This window comes from Leopardus geoffroyi, chromosome B3, assembly GCF_018350155.1.
Source record: "Leopardus geoffroyi isolate Oge1 chromosome B3, O.geoffroyi_Oge1_pat1.0, whole genome shotgun sequence".
Classification (NCBI taxonomy): domain Eukaryota; kingdom Metazoa; phylum Chordata; class Mammalia; order Carnivora; family Felidae; genus Leopardus; species Leopardus geoffroyi.
The window spans coordinates 40476273-40490336 of record NC_059337.1 but is presented as its reverse complement, the minus strand read 5'-3'; the positions used below and the strand labels follow the sequence as shown (position 1 = coordinate 40490336).

Here is a 14064-nt window from a genome sequence, read left to right as displayed (position 1 = left end):
CTGTGTGCCAGGGAACCATTGTGTGCTTGTGTCAAGACCAGGAGCACCATGGTTTCCCACCACCCCCATTGCCAACACATGATTCAGGCCCTGTTATGAAGAGAACAGCCTTCTATAGGAATCAGATACTCATGTTAGTGATAAGTGTGTCACTTTACCCAGAGTTTTCTAGGTACTCCCAACTTCTGGCACCTCCAGATGGAGCCAACCTGGTGAACCCATGGATCTCCTGACCATCTTTCAGAGGCCTCAGTCCATTTTGGCTGTATTCCCACTCTTAACCCTTCTTCCCTAGAATAGATCTTCCCATCAGGCATGTCTCCAACTTTGGCCCAGCAATATTCTTCCTCTTCTTCCCCACCCCTTACCAATCCAAATCCTTCCTTCCCTCAAAATCTTTCTTCAGCCCCACTTTTTCCAGGTGGAGAAGCCTGGCCAGTTTTCTAAACTCAGGTATCCTTTAGAAGTTAGTTTGAGGAGCGCCTGGGTGGTTCAGTTGCTTGAGCATCCGACTCTTGATTTCCACTCAGGTCATGATCCCAGGGTCATGGGATCGAGTCCCCCCCCCCCCCCCCCACCATGGAGCCTGCTTAAGATTCTCTCTCTCTCCCCTGCCTTTGCCCCTCTGCCCCCTCCTTGGTTCTTTGTGTGCACACACACACACACTTTCTCTCTCACTCTCAAATAAAAAAAATAAAAGAAAGTTTGAATTTTTCAAAGAGGAAGGGATTCTCATCTTGTCCTCAGGTCTTCATTTTATAGATGAGGAAGCTGAGGCCCAGAGAAATAACAAATGGGCACTAGGCTGGCTCAGTTAGTGGAGCATGTGACTCTTGATCTCAGGGTCCTGAGTTTGAGCCCCATGTTGGGTGTGGAGATTACTTAAAACTAAACAAAACAAAACAGGGTCCACAATTGACCCCCATCACTGTATTTTTCCATGATATGAGACTGATGATTATTTAAATAATCTTTATTACTTTCATGATGATAAGAACAATACATGCTTATCGTTGGACAGTTAGAAGCTACATAATAGTTTAGAAAACAATTTGAAATCTGGAGAACAAGATTATTATTTCCCTCTAGTCTCTTTGTGCATATTTTAAAAATCAAAATTGCCAAATAGTCTGAATACTCCTTCCCCCCCCCCTTAAATTTGTCATGAATGTTTCTTTTTAAGTTCTTTAGTCATAATTTTTTTTTTTTTCAAGTTAGGCACCACACCCAACGTGGGGCTCAAACTCACAACCCTGACATTAAGAGTCGCATGCTCTACCAACTAAGCCAGCCAGGCACCAGTCTTTAGTCATAATTTCTAATAATTGCTTAACTGCTATTAGGTATGCCAGAATTTCATCTCTTGTTATTAGACATTTGCATGATTTCTATTTTTTTTTTTTTGCCTTCTTAAGAAACACCTTATACAAGGATTCTTAATGCCTCAGAAAGTTTTCTGTGTGACCAGACCTTAAGCACGTTTTTTTAAAGATTTTATTTATTTATTTATTTTTAACTTTTTTTTTTTTTTTTTTTTTTTTTTTTTTGAGAAGCAGAGAGAGAGCACAAATGGGTTAGGAGCAGACAAAGGGGGAAACACAGAAACTGAAGCAGGCTCCAGGTTCTGAACTGTCAGCACAGAGCCCGATGTGGGGCTCGAATTCACAAACTGCAAGATCATGACCCGAGCTGAAATCCGCCGCTTAACCAACTGAGCCACCCAAGCGCCCCTTAAAGATTTTATTTTTAAGCAACCTCTACACCCAATGTGGGCTCAAATTCAGAATCCCAAGATTAAGAGCCACATGCTCTTCTGACTGAGCCAACCAGGCACCCCCAAACCTTAAGCACTTTAGGGACAGCAACTTATTCCTCTGTATATCCTCAATAACCCCAGGATTGGAAGACTGTCTGGCCCCAAAGCGATTTGGAGATCATACAAATGCAAAGCTTCTACCCAGCCTGGCATGAGTACCCATTGATGCTAACTTGCGGTTGATGCAGATGGGGCTGAAAAGAGGAGTTTGGGGTGTACAACTCTGGCAGACTGCCTTCTTTCTCTGTCTTACCCAACTGTGACCTAGTAGCCCAGAGTCTAGTAGCCTTTTCAGCGTTCCCATCCTCTCCACATCACCTCTAAACTTCTCACATTTCTGTTCCCTTTGCCTGGAACCACCCCCCTTTCCCAACTTCCTGACCTTCCTGAATGTTCTCAGAGTGCCTTCTCTGTGTCCTCGTGAGCCTGGAAATCCTGGGAATCCCTTGTCTTTCAGTCTTACCTACCACATGGGAAAATCTCTGACTCTAAGAAGTGTTCACAAACCCTGCTAAGTGAATAGAACCCCCCACCCTGGATCTCTGCAGCCACCTGGCCTCCAGCAGAGAGCTCCATGAGTGGTGGGCATTTGCAGTAGTAGGTGTTCAATAAACCTTTGTGGAAATGGTACTGGGCCATTCCTGGGGCCTCCAGGTTATCTGACACCTGTGGCCCCTTCTCTCTGATCTACTGTACAGACATTATCATTTGTTTCATTCTTAGGATAAGGAAAAGAGTCAGATGTCCTCCCTCTTCAGAAACACTGCCTGGGATCTAGCATCCTGAGGGTGGGCCTGGCTACTTCCAAGCAGGCCTCCTATTCTAACTCCACCTCCCCTACCATCAGGAAAGCCTGAGTAATAAGGCATGTAAAGAAGGTGACCTTGAAGCCCAAAGGCTAGGATGTATCTGAGGTGTATTTTTTGGCATTTATAGGTTTAAACTCCACTTGGGTGCAAGAGGTCTCAGGAAGGGAAGGGAGCAGGACGCTGTCATTTATAAAGTACCTGCTTCTTCCTACCCTAGGCAGTGAATATGCCTTCTCATACAGTCCTCGCATTGTTCCTGCTATCCCTAGTTATAGATTAGAAAGCAGGGGCTCAGAAGTATTAGGGGAAATTGCCTAGCTACTGGTGGATGGCATGGGTGGTACAAGAAGCATGAAGCAGCCCTATGATGGGATTCTGATTTGGTGACCTTGGACAAGTTCCCAGCTAAGTATCAATCAATTCATCTGTAAAATGGGGAAACTAATCCACAACTTCAGGGATGTGTTACATAAGACAAATAACCTCATGGTAAATTCTTGGGGGTTGTGATTATTGCTGGTGGTCCTACTGCTAGTTTGAAGGCCAAGGTCAGAGTGGTGCAGATCAGGACCAGAGATCGGGTCATTTCAGCCCTAAGTGTCTGAGCTCTCTCTTTCTCCTCTTGCCTCCTTTACTCTGGGCCACATAGTAACATGTATCATAGGTTCAAATCCAAGGCAAACAGTATTTCCAAAATACCTGTGCCAGAAGATCTAGGTTTGAATCCAGGCAACGACAGCAACCTGTATGACATGGGCAGGTAGTTTACTTTCTAAGACTTAGTTTTCTCATAGTAAAACTAGAGATGCCTTTGGCTTTCATGAGTATTATCCAGGCTCGCATGAGTGCTAAATGAAATCCTGGTTCTGGAAGTTCTCTGATGGTCTCAGAGCTGTAGGGCAACAGGAGGAGAGGTTATAAAATCAGCAAAGGAATAGAACCTAGAACTTCACTTCAAACCAAAGAGCAGCATCTCCCTCACTTCCAAAAAAAAAAAAAAAAAAAAAAAAAAGCTATTTCTTCCATCCCCACATGGCTGAAAATTAGGGGAGGACATCATCCCTGAGGACAGGGATGATTTTTTTGTTTGCTTGTTTGTTTGTTTTTGTATCTCTAAATCCTTAGGACCCAGCCCAAGTCCTTGTAGAAGGGGTTCAGTAATGAACATTGAATGAATGGAAGGCTTGGGTTACCATGGAAAAATCCCTGAGAGAAGTACTTTTATACTAATATGTCAATGACTACATTTCTTCTCCCAAGATGGGAGAGAGAACGGGATGCCAGGAACCTGCAAGGAAAGCAGAAGATTAAAAAATAATGATCAGAAACCCAAAAGGGGTGTCTTGGCAGACCACAGTTTCCTAGGCTGTGCTCTGGGCTCCCAACTTAACATCCTCCCTTTCAGCAGCCAGAGCCCCTGCCCCAGCGCCAGTTTCTACCAGACCACTGGCCAGTGGCCTTTGCAGATGGGGAAACTGAGGTTCAGCAGCTGAAATCCCCTAAGGTCACACAGTATGGTACTGAATTCATACTTTCTATTTAATGCCAAAAGCAGGTGGCATAGACATTTTCTGTTTGAGAAAAAACAAAACTAATCAAAGGTAATTTCTTGTAGAGTCCTCAAATTTTATTACCCAGAAAGTCTATGTTTAAAAAAAAAAAAGAGTTTTGGCAATGATTACATGGTACTTGCTAAACTTTTACCGGCTTTGAGTCCTTCCCAGGGAACCAAAGGTCACTGAGAATGCCTGTCTGGACTGCCTCCCTGCCTGTCACTGGCCTCCTAGAAGCTGGGAGAGGACCCTGTGGACCAGACAAACTCTGCAGAATTGTCTGATATGCCAGGGAAGCTGACCCCACTGGGCAGTTTCAGAGAGAGAGCAAGGGGCTGAAAGTAGGAATGGTTGCACTTGACCGGGGTCCAGTAGGGCACGTGACAGTTTTGGGGCTCTGCATGGGGTGGAGTAGAACGGGCCAAGGAAGGAAGATGAGCTGGCATCACATCACCACTGAAAGTGACAGTGAGGCTTCTGTGCCCTCCATCTTTGCTATCTTTTTTGCCTTCCCAAAAGCTTGCTGCACTAATTTTCTCTAGGGCCTTAGGAATTTAAGAAGGCTGTAGGAGGAGAGGGCAATGCTTTGCCCAAAGGGATGCTTTCCCCGTCGTGGGTGTTAAGGCATTGCAGATCATGGAATCGACGTTAGAAGGGACCCTAGAGGTCATGCAAGCCAGGGACCTCACATGTGGCTGCAGACCTGAATCATCTTTGGAAAAAGACACATTCCTGGGAACCATATGAAAACAACTACAGCTAAATCTCTGGGGACAGATCTTGGGAATGTCATACCCTCACAATTAGAACTCAGGACTCAAATCTAGTCGATTGTATCAAACACTTGAATCTCTACCAAAAGCTAATCCAGCCTCTGCCTGAACTTGGGAAGAAGCAACTCATACCCTCCACCTCAAACTGCTCACTGCATTGCTCCACCTCCAGCTCTACTTACAGCAATATTGTTATCACGTGATGATTAGTGATCATTCACATTTGTCACGTACTTGGCCATTGACCCCTTAGCACAGACGCTAAGCTTCCAAGTTCTAGATTGAGACAGGCCTGGGTTCACATCTTGCTGCACTTTACATTTTGTCATTTTGGGCACAGTGACAAAGGACTCTGAGCCTCAGTTTCCTCATCTGTGAAATGAGGACACTTTGTGTGGAATCATGTAACAGTGCTTAACCCCATGCTTGGCATTATGTCCTGTCGATTAAAAAGTTGTTCCTCCAGGTAAACCAAATTCTGTCTCCCTGTGTCTCCACCCAACTCCTCCACATATATGGCCCTGGGCTCCATGGCTCCATAAAGCAAACCCATGCTCCCTGTCCCTGGGAAGCCCTAGGCAGACAGCAGGCCCCTTTCCCAGCACCTGGCCCTGACTCCTGTCCCCTCACACCTTGTTTGGCCCCTCTTTTGAGAGGTTTGGCTTTAGAGATGATGAAACTGTGGGAGGAGGACTGCTCAGCAGGCCAGGCCTCTAAGAGTTCCTTGAGCATGTGGGGAATCAGAGCATCTTATGTGAAAGGGGCTGTAGAGAACAGTGATCCCAGGAGAGAAGAGATTGTCTCCTGCACTCTGCAAGTGTAAGGCCATTAAACTAGGCAGCCAGCTGTGGGGCAGGCATAGGCCCAGGCATAACACATCACAGCTGGCCAGGTAGATGATTTCTCCTTATTTTACATTTGAGGCACAGAGAGGTTAAGTAACCTGTATAGTGATGCACAGCTATAACAGTCAGACCTGGGATTTGATGCCGAGTCTTCCTGTACACCATACCCAGAACTAGAATGAAACAGAGCGGTGGAATTTGAATTGAGGTCTAAGTCCAAAATGCATTTTTCTTTCAGAAATCATCTAGATAAATATTTGCTCACTCCTTACCTAACAATAACCCTTTGCATTTTTACAGTATGCTTTATTTTTTTCCCATTATGTACACTTTTTTTTTTTTTTCTTTTCTAGGGTGGGGGAAGTGCTGATATTTGCTCATGGGGCTCATGGCATAAAATTCACAAGGTACAAAAGAATACTGAAAACAGTTCTCAGTTCTTCAATTACCATATGACCCAACAGTTGCACTCCTAGATACGTACCCCGAAGAATTGAAAACAGGTATTCAAGCCAAAACCTGTACATGAGTCTTCATAGCAGTGGTATTCCTGATAGCCAAAAAGTGGAGACAGCCCGACTCTCCACCAACTGATGAACAGATAAACAAGGTGTGGTACATCCCTAAAGTGGAAAATAAAAGCCATGACGAGAATCAGCATGGATGAACCTCAAAAACATGCTAAGTGAAAGAAGCCAGACACAAAAGGTCACATACTGTATGATTCCATTTATACGAGATATCCAGAATGGGCAAATGCATAGAGCCAGAGAGCAGATTAGTGGCTGCTAGGGGCTGGGGGAGAGGAGATGGGAAAGGACTGCTAGTGCATATGGGGGGTTCCTTTCAGGGCGATGAAAATGTGGAACTACATCGAGGTGATGGTTGGACTATCTGGAAATTGTACACTTTAAAATCGTTCAAATGGGGGCACCTGGGTGGCTCAGTCGGTTAAGCGCCCGACTTCACCTCAGGTCATGATCTCACTGTCCGGGAGTTTGAGCTTTGCGTCAGGCTCTGTGCTGACAGCTCAGAGCCTGGAACCTTTTTCGGATTCTGTGTCTCCTTCTCCCTCTCTGCCCCTCCCCTGCTTGCATTCTGTCTCTCTCTCTCTCAAAAATAAATAAATAAACATTAAAAAAAAATTTTTAATAAAATGGTTCAAATGGTTCATTTCATGTTATGTGAATTTTACCTCAACTTTATAAAAAGAATATTGAACATTGAGTCTCTCCCCCCAATCCTATCCCCTAGCAACTGGCACATGTTCCAGAGATATTCTGAGCATTTCTAAACATTTGTGTGTATAGTTTTTCATATAAATGGCAGCATGTTGGATACGTCGTTCTGTACCTTGTTTCTTCTACTTAACAGATTTTGGAGATTATTCTACGTCAGCACGTACAGACTTGCTAGGCTCTTGCTTTTGACATCTTTATACTGTTCCATTTTCGAGATGTGCTCTGGTTTATCTAGCCTGTCTGTTCCCTTTTGATGGAAACTTAGATTGTTTCCAGTATTTTGCTATTTCAAACAAGGCTGCTGTGAATAGCCTTGTACATGGGTCATTTCACACATGCCTCTATCTGCAGGGATTTCCTAGAAATGGAATTACTGGGTCAAAGGGCATGTACATTTTAATTTTTCCAGTTGCAAAAATAATGCATATTTGTTATACAAATTTCAAACAACTCCGAAGCTCTCCCCACAACCCATATCCTCCCTCTCCTTCGTCTGCCTCCCTTTTCTGTGCACTTCCTCCTTGGCTTCTGGCCTGCAGCTCTCAGAGCCTTCCCTGCCTGACTGATTCTGGGTCTCCCCCTCCTCCTACTCACCCCTCCCCCCACCTCCTCCTTCCCTTATCCCTCAGTAGAGACTTTCTCATCTGTCCCCAGGGCCTGGGCTGGGACTTAGGCTCACAGTCAAATGTAGCCTTTACCACCAAACCTACCAAGAGCAGGTCCCTGGCAAATGTTTTTAAATCATAAAATGTTCAAACCAAAAGATTAGGGGCTTCTCACCCAACCCTCACATTCCACCTTACATAGGAGGCAACTGAGGCCCAGAGAAGGGAAATGTGGCTCAGTGAGTGGGTTTACAGAGCCAGGAAGAGAAGCCACATTGCCTGACACCCTGTCCAGGAGTCATTTCACTAATTTAGTAAACAATTATTGAATACCATGAAAGCCCAGTGAGTCAGGCACTGTTCTAGGCACCAGGCTGTAGCAATGAATGAGATAAACCTCACATTATGCTTAGGAAGACCAACAAAAAACAAGTAAAATATTTCACATGGTGGTAAGTGCCACGTGAGAATAAAGAGTGACTGGAGCCCAGGAGTTTTAATACCCAGGGTGGTGATATCTGAGCTAGAACCTGAATGACAGGAAAGAGCCAGCTAAGCCAACACATGCAAAGGTCCTGAGGTAGGAAGAATATTTTTGTATTCAACAGACAAAAAGAAGGCACTCAGGACTAGTCACTTAGGGCCCTGGAGGCAGAGTGAGGTCATTCTTCAAATCTATAAGGTCAGCTTCAAACCCCTGTCCCAACTGTTCCTCCCAATAGCTCAGCCTAGAGGACACAGAAGGGGATCCTTGAACCCTTGCTGAATGAATGAATGAGTACTGTGTGTTAAGGTGAGTGAAGAAGCACAGAGGTGTGTTACAGGATCCTTGAACAGACAGATTCAAGCCCCAGGTTACTAGCTGCGTGCCTTAGGGCCTGCTGTTGTTTACCTGTAATGGCAGCCAATTCTTCATGGACATTGTGAGCTATACAGTTACATCTGTATGCAAATCTGCCCTTGTAGCCATAGTGGGAAAGCAGCCATAGACAATACAAAAACAAAGGCAGAGCAGTGTTCCAATAAAACTTCATTTGCAAAAACAGGCTGTGGGCCAACTCAAATCTTAGAGAGTGCTTAAAATGTACCAGGTACTGGGGGCACCTGGGTGGCTCAGTCAGCTAAGCATCTGACTCTTGATTTCAGCTCAGGTCATAATCTCATGGTTTGCGGGCTCAAGCCCCACATCAGGCTCTGCACTGACAGCACAGAACCTGCTTGGGCTTCTCTTTCTCCCTCTCTCTGTTACCCCCCCCCGACACACACACCCAATAAACAAACAAACAAACTTAAAAGAAATGTACCAGGTACAGTCCTAAGAGCCTTATGTATATTAACACCTATATAATGAGGAGCTCAACAGATAAGTTGTTCTGTATGTCATTTGGATCTTGGACACCCCCGAGATTTAGGTGGTGTCTCTGTGTGTTCAGAACACACACAGAGTTGTGCACACATCTGGGGACGTGAAGGACCTTCTGAGGCTTTTGTGGGTCCCCTGGATGGATAATCCTGGAGGCCCTTTCTGCCTCAAACTTTGTCCAGGTGGTAGTACAAGGAATTGTGGAATGACATTGGGAAGGATCTGAGAGATAGAGTGGGAATGAACCAGAGACTTCCAGAGTGGATGGCTCCCCTGGGACAGGGGACCTAGCTGAGAAGGGTCTTTAGTGTGTGAGCTCTAGACAGTTGTCTTCCCAGGAAAATGTAGCCCCTGGAGGGCTTCCTTTCCAAGTGAATGGCAGAAAAAGCCTAGCCTGGGGTGTAGCCCTGCAGGAACCCCCTCAGCCCTGTCTCCTAGTAGCAGGGTGCACATCTCTTCAACTCTGTGCCTCCACTGTAAAATGAAGGAGTTGGTTTAGACTCATTCTTTACAGCTACAGGCATTTATGGGTACCTACTGTATGCCAAAGACTACATCGGACCTCACCAGCAGTGAAGCAGCCTCAAGCACAAAGAACTATGCCCAAGCAGAATGGGAGGCCACAGCACTGGAGCTGGACCCTGAAGATGGGTAGTTGGGGCATTCCAGGCAGAGGAAAGGACATGGGCATAGAAAAACTCAGAGTATGCAGAGCCTTGTTTGGCTGGAGTGTCAGGTGAACAGAGAGGAGCTCTAAGGAGCAAGGCAAGAAGTAGAATTGGGTCCACGGGTTGTTAGGACCCTGGTGGGAGCTAGATCAAGGGTCATCAACAGGTGACAAGTGCAGGGCCTTAGGGGTCGGGAAAGAGACAGCACTGAGCCTTGCAGAGCTTTGTCGGAGAGGAGTAGGAGGGAGGGACAGTGATACCTGGGGCCTGGGTGGAGGGCACCAGGGGCAGGACAGAGAAGAAAGTGGGATTTCATAGGACATTTGTCTCTCAGGCTGGAAATGGGAGGCTAGCTGGGGACAGATTAAGGAAAAGCCCACCCAATATGAATGGCAGGCAGTGGCTGCCTTCCCAGAGAAGAGGTATTAGTAGGTGCTGCAGGAAGCAAGTTCCATTACTCCCCTTCCACCCCTTAACACTATTCTGGGAGGCCCACAATGCACATTAGCATGAGAAAAGCTCAGAGGGGGCATTGAGATACAGGTTTAGTTGATTCTACTGGCTGCTTTGAGTCCAGGGGCTCATTGAGGCTCACATGTGGATTTACTGGAAGAACATTCCAGACAAATTAAATCTAAGCAGGCATCAAAAAGATTTAACCATGGGGGCATCTGGATGACTCAGTTGGCTGAGCATGCAACTCTTGACCTTAGGGTCCTGAGTTCGAGCCCAACGTTGGGTGTACAGATTACTTAAAAAAAAAAAAAAAAAGGATTTAACCATCTGACAAAGTTGAGTATATTTTTAATTTAAAACAATTTTTTTTTAAGTTTATTTTTGAGGGAGAGACAGAGTGAGCAAGGGAGGAGCAGAGAGAGGGAGAGAAAGAATCTCAAGCAGGCTCCACACTGTCACCACGGAGCCCGATGTGGGGCTGGAACCCACAAAGCATGAGATCATGACCTGAGCTGAAACCAAGAATTGGATGCCTAACTGACTGAGCCGCCCAGAGCCCTGAATATATTTTTTAAATGTTTTGAAGTAAAATAGCTTCGGTTAGAGGGATGGATAGAGTAAGCGTGCTGCTTAAAACAACCTGAGCCTTGCCCGTCTCTACCGGAACCCATCTCTCCATAACATTCTAACCCAAGAGGTCGGGGTTTGTTATCCCTGTTCTAGATGAGGCAGCTGTGGCTCAGAGAGGTTTAGAAGCTGCTCCAAGATCACACAGCAGGAAAGTAGGGAAGCCAGGACAGGACTGGAACCCAAGTATCTCTGATCTCTGATTCCTTGCTCTTAACCTGCAGGACATGCAACCCACCGATTACATTAACTCTTCAAAAGTCGGGATTAAAAGTTAGTTAGCAACAGGGGCGCCTGGGTGGCTCAGTTGGTGGAGCATGCGTCTCTTAATCTTGGGGTCCTGAGTTCGAGCCCCACAGTGGGTTAGAGATTACTTAAAAAGAGAAGTTAGTAGCCACATTGAACCCATGGTTGACACAACAGTCAAGTCCCCCTTTGCCTCCCACCGCATCAGTGCAGATGGCCTATCAACTGTCCTGAGCCCCCAGCTCTTTCAGAGCTGCTGGCTGTCCTGAGACACTGAAGCTGAAAGAAATGGCAAGGTCTCAGGCCTGGGAGCTTGGTGGAAATGGGCAAACTGAGAAGAGGAAACAATTTAGCAGGATGATTTTAGTTCATTTGTAATCAGACAGACTTGGATCCACCACTTACCAGTTACGTGACCTGAGACAATGAATCAACTGCCAATGAATATACTTCCCACGATTGTAAAGTGGGGATAGTAGACGTACCTACCTCACAATGTATATGAAATAAAATCAGTACTGTGTGTAACACACTGAGCCCAAGGCCTGTGTATGTATGTATGTACGTAGCAGCATTCTTTGATCCTTAGTGTTGATCCTCAGGTGGTTGGGGTGGGTCTCTTGAGGTTTCTTTCTTCTTTCTTCTTCCTTCATTCTGCAGGACTTTCTTTGGCAATCTTGGCATTTTGAATCTAAGATTCCCCCAACCTGTTGGAGCTGCTGGATAAAGGGTCAGGAGAGTGAGTAGAAACCAGCCTGGGAGTCTGAAGCAAAGCTCAAAGGTGGTCTCTGGGTATTTGGAGCCAGGGTAGAGGGCTTCTGCACAGGAGCTCAGAGATGCTGCCAGTTGAACTTTTTTCCCTTTTTAATCCCTGCTAAGCACTTACCCAGCAAGCTCCCTCCTCCCTACACTCCATTTGAAGTCAGCCTTGGAGAGAGAGAGCAAGTCAGGGCTCTCCAGTCAAAACACTAGAGGTGACATCTTGCTCTGTCAAGCTGTGTGAACTTGGGCAAATCACTCAATCAATATCTCTCATTGGTAGTTTCCCCATCTGTGCAATGGGATGTATAATACTACTAATCCCAGGGGAGAGGTTGAGAAGGTGGGTCTACATTGTAAAGAGAGGATACGAAAGCACTTAGTAAACTTTTTTTAAAATGTTTATTTTTGAGAGAGACAGAGCACAAGAGCATGTGTGCAGGCAGGGGAGGGGCAGAGAGAGGGGAGAGAGGAGCCCAAGTGGACTGTGCTGACAGCAGCGAGCCTGATGTAGGGCTTGAACTCACAAACTGCGATATCATGACTTGAGCCGAAATTGGATGCTCAACTGACTAAGCCACCCAGGTGCCCCGAGCACTTAGTGAACTTTAAAGGCCATGCAAATGCTGGGCATAAATTTCCTCACAGAGCTGATACTGGCACCTCTTCCATGAAACCTTCCTAGACAGCCCAGTTGGAAGTGATTTCTTCCTTTACTGATCTCCCACTGCTGCTCACTGGAACATTACATATATACACGCTGCCCCTATCAAGAGACACAATTCTGAGTACAGAACAAGCCAGGTGTCCCGAATTCCAGCTACTATCTTGGTAGTTTCTCTTGGCACTCCTCTTGTGGTCTGTCCATCAAGCACTTCCCTAGCACTTGTCCTGTTCATCTGTAGATTGTAAGACCAGTCAGGTTCATCCTTTGTGGCTCTGCTGCCTGACCCCATACCTTGGTGCGTGTTGGAGCCCTTAACCCAAATGGATCAATACAGTCCTTCCCTGAGAATTTATATTTGGATCTGTGATTGACAGGGAGTTAATTCAGCATCCTGAGTAATTAAGCCTGTAACATACAAAACTCAGAAGCTGGTAGCTTTTCTTTTCTACCATGTAGATGGGGAAACAGGGAAAGCTGTGATCAGAGAAATAAAGATAAGGGATAGGAAAAAGTCTTCTGGGATCCATGGGGCTCCATGACTTTCTGAGGCTTACTTCTAGTAAATTCCCTTTTTGGCTTAAACTAGCACTTATAGTTTCTTTTTCTTTGTTTCTTTTCTTTTTTTTTTTTTTTTTTTGAAATTAAAAAAAAAATCTTTATTTATTTTTGAGAGAGAGAGAGATAGAGCATGAGCAGGGGAGGGACAGACAGAGAGGGAGACCCAGTATCTGAAGCAGGCTCCAGGCTCTGAGGTGTCAGCACAGAGCATGATGCGGGGCTCAAACTCATGGACGGCGAGATCATGACCTGAGCAGACAGATGCTTAACCCGCTTAACCCGACTGAACCACTCAGGTGCCCCAAGCACTTGTAGTTTCTATTATTACTTCCTGAACTTTACAGAAAAAAGCCTCAGAAAGGCTTACCACCATGCCTGGGGTCACATAGCAATTTAGCAGCAGAGACATCACAGGAACAGCAGGGAGCCTGCTTGGGATTTTCTATCTCCTTTTCTCTTGGCTCCTCTCCTGCCCGCCCCCCCCCCCCCCCCCCCGCAAGCTGCACATGTGCTCTCTCAAAAATAAATACACATTAAAAAATAGTGTTTTAAACATTAATCAAGGTGTAATTGACATACAATAAATTGCACATTGTAAAGTACAGTTTGGGAAGCTTTTTTCCCCCTTTTTTTAAGAGAGAGCACTTGTGAGAGGAGGGCACTGACAGAGAGAGAATCCCATGCAGGCTCAATCTCATGACCCTGAGATCATGACCTGAGCCAAAATCAAGAGTCAGATGCTTAACCAACTGAGCCACCCAGGTACCCCATTTGTAAGCTTTCATGTAGATATACATTTGTGAAACCATCATCACATTCAAGATAATGAACATAACCATCCCCCACAAAAGTTTCCTCCTGTCCCTCCTTAATCCCTCCAGCTCCCTGCTGACTGTCACCCCAGGCAACCACTCAGCTGCTTTCAGTTACTATAGACTAGTTTGCATTTATAGAATTTTATATAAATGGAGCCATACAACACGTACTCTTTTTTGTCTGTCTTCTTTCAGTCAGCTTAATTGTTTTGAGAGTCGTCCATGTGGTTGTATATCTTAATAGATCCATTTCTGTTGTGGAG

General features: G+C 45.5%; 1 protein-coding gene across 1 annotated transcript in view; it reads right to left on the bottom strand.

The window, feature by feature from the left end:
* Positions 1–5998: 5998 nt before the first annotated feature.
* PIF1 (PIF1 5'-to-3' DNA helicase) overlaps positions 5999–14064 on the bottom strand; it is a 42016-nt gene continuing 33950 nt past the window's right edge. The window contains exons 10-11 of the mRNA XM_045449462.1: positions 11492–11721; positions 5999–6419 (exon numbers count right to left, since the gene is read on the bottom strand). Of these exons, the coding sequence (XP_045305418.1) occupies positions 11515–11721 (207 nt within the window). The 3' untranslated portion in view covers positions 5999–6419; positions 11492–11514. The remainder of the gene's footprint in view (positions 6420–11491; positions 11722–14064) is intronic.